The sequence below is a fragment of the Plasmopara halstedii genome (genome assembly GCF_900000015.1).
Source record: "Plasmopara halstedii genome assembly, contig: Scaffold_54, whole genome shotgun sequence".
Taxonomy (NCBI): Eukaryota; Oomycota; class Peronosporomycetes; order Peronosporales; family Peronosporaceae; genus Plasmopara; species Plasmopara halstedii.
Genome location: NW_020186975.1, coordinates 100,842 through 107,677, shown reverse-complemented (window position 1 = coordinate 107,677; position 6,836 = coordinate 100,842). Strand labels below are relative to the sequence as shown.

The 6,836-nt window shown below is 46.4% G+C and overlaps 3 protein-coding genes across 3 annotated transcripts; 2 read left to right on the top strand and 1 right to left on the bottom strand.

Annotated features, from left to right (window-relative positions):
• Positions 1–1,798: 1,798 nt before the first annotated feature.
• Positions 1,799–2,712, top strand: PHALS_11361 (acetolactate small subunit; the record flags this gene model as incomplete). Its single annotated transcript, XM_024724659.1, has 4 exons — positions 1,799–1,994; positions 2,054–2,151; positions 2,216–2,336; positions 2,408–2,712. The coding sequence occupies 4 exons, from the start codon at positions 1,799–1,801 to the stop codon at positions 2,710–2,712; spliced, it is 720 nt and encodes a 239-aa protein (XP_024571850.1).
• Positions 2,713–3,008: 296 nt separating this feature from the next.
• Positions 3,009–4,643, bottom strand: PHALS_11360 (Protein involved in plasmid maintenance/nuclear protein involved in lipid metabolism; the record flags this gene model as incomplete). Its single annotated transcript, XM_024724648.1, has 1 exon — positions 3,009–4,643. One exon carries the CDS (start codon positions 4,641–4,643, stop codon positions 3,009–3,011), a length of 1,635 nt encoding a protein of 544 aa, XP_024571849.1.
• A 494-nt stretch (positions 4,644–5,137) lies between these two features.
• On the top strand, positions 5,138–6,565 carry PHALS_11359 (-like 1; the record flags this gene model as incomplete). The annotated part of the gene is made up of 2 exons (XM_024724637.1): positions 5,138–6,046; positions 6,110–6,565. 2 exons carry the CDS (start codon positions 5,138–5,140, stop codon positions 6,563–6,565), a joined length of 1,365 nt encoding a protein of 454 aa, XP_024571848.1.
• Positions 6,566–6,836: the final 271 nt, after the last annotated feature.

The window sequence follows — 6,836 nt, the reverse complement described above, 5'->3', positions numbered from 1 at the left end:
GCGCGTGCAGCGCTCGAAGGCTCTAGCGAGAGAGAGCCGCAGCGCCGTGGCACGGCAGATAGTCGATGCTATCGACTCGGAGGATGTAAGTGTGTGACGCACTTTCTCCTCATTCTGATTGGTCGGTAAACGAACCTAAGTGGGGGAGGATGACGGGTTACATGAGAGTGACCCGTCACTCTCCCAAGGGAGCTGTGGTGTGGCATACACCACAGTTACTAGATGGGTACATGGCTTGAGAGTCATGTAATATGGTGTGGCATACACCACAGCTACTTGATGGGTACATGGCTTGAGAGCCATGTAATAGGAAAACATTAAGGAACACCTCTAAATATATTCAGTCTTTAAACTACCTAAATTTGGTTAACGTTCCTCTGACCAAGGATCTGTGAACTGCCGTTCACTTAGAGTTTGTATACTCTTGGAAGTCAACCTTCCTCTGTGCAAGGTGCCGTGTGACCCGTCACATATTCAGTATGATTTTACACATCCGACCTTTTGGGTCTGTTCGACTATGGACGACCATATCGTCGAAATAGTTATGTGTACAGCTGCGATTTGAACCAAACAACTGGATAGCTCGACGATTGTTTAGCACTGGTGCCTTAGACAGCCCTTGTGGCAAAACCACTCACTCGTAGAGCATCCTGATTGTACTACTCATCGCAGTGAGTGGAATGTCACTATCCCTTGCCAGCAGTAGATAATGACTAGCGATAATTTGCTGAGGTATATGTTCAAAGTGAAGCCGGCCGTGCTGTTCTACAGCATATCATCCGAAAAATCGGCGGATCTGCCATAATCGTGGCCGCGTTTAGTTTTATGATAAGTAGCCACAAATCTCCAGCTGCCGTTAGCCTTTCTGCAACAGAGGAAGTTTGCGCCGAATCCGACGAATAAAGTACCAAATTAATATTGTGTTTGGCACAAGAGAAAGTGACAATGACGTCTGACTGTTCCCTAGGTAATAAACATTGCTATGTGACACAATATTTGCTTACTGGCACCAAGTCAATTTCATGACGCACTCCACTATCCAGAAGTAATACACGTGTTGGTTCTCTTGTCACCACGTCGTGATCTACCTTGAAGATAGCTTTCCGTCCAATCCCACTCATCGCTCTCGAGTATTCTTAATAACAGGCATGACGGACGACAAGCTTCGCTCCTCCTTCAGTACCAACCGTATCCTTGCCAATATCCTCCAATGATTATCCTTTCCGCTCTAAGATCTTCTCGTGAAGGAAGCTAGAAAGGATATACAACCCCCCTTAGACTACTATTATTCTATCATGAGTAACCAATTATTTTCGCCGTTTATCCTTAAAGCTCCGCATGGATGGCTCTTCATACGTAGTGCTGACTGAGCGGTACCATCACAACGTGGCAAGGATTAGTAATTCTTCTGCCTCCAAGTTCTGACATTTACCTCGTGATTTGCCGCCACCCTTCAGCTCCATCAGCTCTGGCACGGGATCGTAACACATGGTCACATCCACCCTCCACCTACCCTAGCACAGGAGACAGCAGCTACACTCTAGTAACCACAACATAAAGCCGTTCTTTCTCGTCTCAACAAAGATGCCTTCTGGGAAACGCGATATACAAATGATCTTTTTCGTCTCATCGTGACACCTCGGCTCACTGCTGCTTCTTCTTTTTGAGTGCTGCTCGGGACACATAAAAATATAAATAACCTTTGCTACCTATTTCATTAAGTTCGTGATCGTACTTAAGAGGTGAGCTGTTTGCGCAACTGTGCGAAGCACCTGCACCACACTCGATATTAGGCTAAATGCTGCGCAGGTGTTTAGTGCCGGCGGTGCGTCGCACCTCCTTTCGGCCTACAGTCATCCCTTCACAAGCATGCGCGCAATATATACCGCGTGCCTTTACTGTGGAAAAGCAGAGCCAGCGCCACGTGATTGCCGCGTTGGTAGTCAATCAGCCCGGATGTCTGGCTGAAATTGCTAATCTCTTTGCCGCTCGAGGTGACTATACGTACAATAGGTTCTTCTATGATGAAGATGGTAACGGTATTATGATATAGGTTACAACATTGATAGCCTTGTAGTTGGCCGCACGGAGGTAGAGGAACTATCTCGCATGACTGTGGTTGTCAACGGCACTGCACAGAGTGTCGTAAACGTACGTGAAGAATGATTGGTAAATATCCTTGACACTAGTAATTAGTATTTTTATTACTCAATAGATGAAAAAGCAGCTTGAGGATGTTGTGTACGTGGCTGTTGTCAATATTCTTAGCAGTGGCGAAAACGCACAGAAGAATTACGTCGAGCGTGATTTGATGCTTGCAAAAGTGGCAACGGCTGGTACGTCATGGCGATAATAGTTTGTTTTACTTGGCCTTGATGTTAAAAGTGCAAATCGTTGCTACGTGCAGAGGCTGGATCTCGAGCCGAAGTGGTGGAGCTTGCCAACCTGTTCGATGCCAAGGTGATCGACGTGCGACCACACCAGGTTATGGTGCAGCTAGCTGGAACTCCCCGTCGTATTGAGGCCTTTCTGGATTTATTAAAACCGCTTGGGATCACTGAGATCCATCGCAGCGGAGTCATTGCCATGGCTCGCAGCACTAGCGTGACAGACAATCTGGGTGATCTTTCGACATTTGAGGGCGCTACTCGCACGCTTTTGGACGAGGCTGACGATGAAGAAGTTGATATCTCCCGTCTTCCACCTGGTTAATCGCTTTATGGGCATGTAGTCTATGTGTTCGAGCGTTCGATCTAATCCTGCGTATGCATTGCGCAAGCATGCTGTCGAATTCAAGGCCAAGTGACAATTGACTATCGCTTTGCAGTTTAGTACGTAAAATAATATTACGCATCGCTTAGCATGATACATTCGTGCTCTATACCAAAACAGTACGGATTGTATTGTGTATTATTTTGTTGCCCACAATATGGTACGGAAAGTTCACTTCATATTGTATTAACTACATTTTTTTGTCATCATGATGTAAGAATACGACGGTTGGTCAGTCACCTCAATAGACTTCTGCTGCTGACGCGAAAACTATTATTGAAGGGTTGCCGAGCTTTCTCAGCTTCTTCTCGGGCACGGTCAAACTCCTCCTGCTGCATTCGACGCGCTTGCATCTCAGCCACGCGTAGCTGTTCACGATCTTCTGCCAACACGAGTTCGCGAACAGTATAGTCATCGATTCGACCGACTTTTTCGATAGGCACCCGATGCTTGAGCTTCGGTAGCAGCCACAGCAGCGCGTTCGGATCGCTGTAGGATTCGTACAGACGTGGGTCAGATACGGCCTTCACATTAGAATACGGGTCCAACATAAAGATAAGACTTGGATCCATACCAACTTCCTGGTAAGCCACAATATCAGTAGGGCGATTACCGAAACCTGCCACGAAGACAGGGTGTTCAGTTACACGCCCGGCGTGAATAAGTGTCAGCTGTAACTCATTCAAAACTTGAATCTTGAATAGATGCGGTGTCTTGTTCACAACTTCTGTGAATAATGCACCAGTGAGACCAGTAGAATTGGTAATGAGAACTCCGGGCGGTAGTGAAATCGACTGTTGCTCTGCATTCTCCAAATGCGTTCGCGATGCTGATGCCCAGTCAAGTGGACGTGCTGTAAGGTATACAATACGCATCCCAAGCTCATGCAACTTGGTGAAGAAATCGCAGGCTCCTGCATGCAGAAAGTCGTACTGACCAAGACGCAGGGTACGAATGTGGCCCTCCACGTCACTGATTGTTAGTGTACCATCTAAGTCAACAACGACGACCGATTCGTTCGGTCCCCACAGATGCAGCTTTGTATCCACATAGCGAACTGTGTTCGTATACTTCTGGTAGTGCTCAAATCGTACAAGGTTTGGACGGTTCTCAGTCAGATCAGCAAAACACAAATCTTCAGGTGGAATGACCAATCCACCCGTGACAAACGTACAGCGACCACGTTCCTGCAACTCCATCTTCGTCGGTAATTCTCGACCATTCACAAGAATCCTGACCATATCGCCCACACCAGCGGCAAACTTTGTTCGAAAGCGCGACCATGAAAATGATACATGCCACGACGTCGTAAGATACTTCCCATCCGTGTTTTTAACAGCAACAATGTCCACTGCATTGCCCGACAGCTTATACGACGGTGCAGCAGTCTGCTCGTTCGTCATAGCAACCTGCAATGTATTAGAAGTGTACCCTGCTGAAATCGATCCATCGCTATTTAGAACATCAGTAGAAGTGCTGCTTATCCTATCTCTGCTATCGAGTGTACTAGACGAGGAAAGATGCTCTGACTTCTTCACTGCCGGCTCTAACTCATCTGTAGACGACAATGGCGGAAAAAGGTCGTTAATAACGGGAGACACCGAATCCGCAGCTTGCACAGATAACTCGCCAGGACCTCCTTCTTCTACTGAAGCTGTACCCGAATTAAGTGCGAGTTTCTTTACGACTGTACTAGCCTGATCAACACCGAAGAGGTCGTAACTCTCGTGGTCGTCGATTATGCTCGTGGAAAAAGACTTGACGGGCGAAAGTGACAATGGCATTGGAACTCTTTCAATGTTGTTGGAGTCATTTATATCGTCTGCCGATGGGACTTTCGGTAGCGGGGATGCCGGGACAGTTGCGTCCATGCTAATGAGAGGCAGTGCAGGTCTAAAGCCAAAATTAAAATTGATATTTTTGTAACGCTGAATCAGTAAATTAGTTACATGCTTAAAGTTGACATCGCAGTATCCATCAAAGCTCTGTTCTGAAATAAGTAAAAACTTCATATATGAAGCCTATCATCGTTTGGTACTAAACTTAAATTTTAAGCATGTAGTCTATTTCACATTTTAATCTTTCATTCAAGTATCAGTAAGACCTTTGGCCTTGAAATCTTCCGTGTTCGCTGGTCAAGTAAATGCTACGGCGAAAAGAAATGGTAACTGTCATCCATTCGCACTAATCTGGCTGATCTGATTAAATCAAACAGAAGACTTCGATGCGTGTTCGATGTACTGATTTCTTTTGCAAAATATACACTTACTTTCTAAAGCCTTTTTTCGAATATCTAAGATAGATACGGTACATTTATTTATAATAGCTCTCGGTGTCCATTAGATCGGAAAGTCGCACCACTGCTATGAAGATCGAGGAAGTACAGTCCACGGCGAAGGCACAGCGTATCGCGTCGCATACTCACATTAAGGGTCTTGGACTGGAAGCAGATGGTACGGCGTTGCCCATTGGCTCGGGTCTTGTGGGCCAAGAGAAGGCTCGTGAAGCCGCCGGACTCGTCGTGGAGCTCATCAAGTCAAAGAAGATGGCGGGGCGTGCGCTGCTATTAGCTGGAGCCCCTGGAACCGGTAAGACGGCTTTGGCGCTTGGTATTTCCCAGGAGTTGGGTCCAAAAGTGCCATTTTGCCCCATGGTGGGCTCCGAAGTGTATTCGTCCGAGGTTAAAAAGACGGAAATTTTAATGGAAAATTTTCGTCGTGCTATTGGACTCCGTATTAAAGAAAGCAAGGAAGTATACGAAGGCGAGGTGACAGAGATGACGCCAGAAGAGACTGAGAATCCGCTTGGAGGGTACGGCAAGGCAATATCACATGTTATTGTGGGACTGAAGACCACTAAAGGCTCTAAGCAGCTACGATTGGATCCCAGTATCTATGAATCATTACAAAAAGAAAAAGTCTCCGTGGGTGATATTATTTACATCGAAGCTAATAATGGCAGTGTCAAGCGTGTGGGGCGTTCAGATGCCTATGCAACCGAGTACGATCTTGAAGCAGAGGAGTATGTTCCCATTCCTAAGGGAGACGTGCACAAGAAGAAGGAGTTGATTCAAGATGTGACCTTGCATGATCTTGATATAGCCAATGCTCGGCCGCAAGGTGGGCAAGACATTATGTCCATGATGGGGCAAATGATGAAACCAAAAAAGACGGAGATTACGGAGAAACTTCGCACAGAAATAAATAAGGTCGTGAATCGATACATTGACCAAGGTGTGGCTGAGTTGGTGCCCGGTGTATTGTTCGTAGATGAGGTGTGTACTGGTCGGCACTATGTGCTCTTTTTGCTAGGTACTTACCTCTGTTTGCTTTTGTAGGTTCACATGTTGGATATTGAGTGTTTTACGTACCTAAATCGTGCCTTGGAGTCGACACTTGCGCCAATTGTTGTCTTTGCCACAAATCGTGGCGTTTGCCAAATTCGGGGCACGGATATTTCCTCTCCCCACGGTGTTCCACTCGATCTACTCGATCGGATGCTGATTATCCGTACCATGCCGTACTCCGTAGAAGAAATGGTGCAAATTATCAAGATTCGCGCTGAAGCCGAGAGCATAAAGCTTCAGGACGATGCCACCGTGCGTTTAGGCGAGATTGGTTCCCAGACGTCGCTCCGTTTCAGTGTGCAACTGCTGACGCCATCCCGGATCCTTGCAGAGACTCAAGGCCATTCCGAAGTTTCAGTGGACGATATTGAGGAGACAAACGACCTATTCAATGACGCAAAGCGTTCGGCGCATGCGCTGGCTCAAACGGAAGGATACTTGATGTAGGAAAGGCTGACGTCTATCGGTATTTTTTGATTTCGTTGGCTGATAATATTGCGGAAATATACCTTCAATGAGTCTTTGAAATGCACAAAGAGGGTACATTCGGATTGGGTATCAGAGTTTTGTCGATCGCGGGATCGATCGAATCCCTAGAACCCCTAGAACCCCAATACGTTTCTCAATTTAAGCCAGACACGCAAGCAAGATGTTGAGCGTAAAGAGATCAAACATCACCAGACGTAGAAAAATCCAAAATTCCTTGATGTATTGAGAC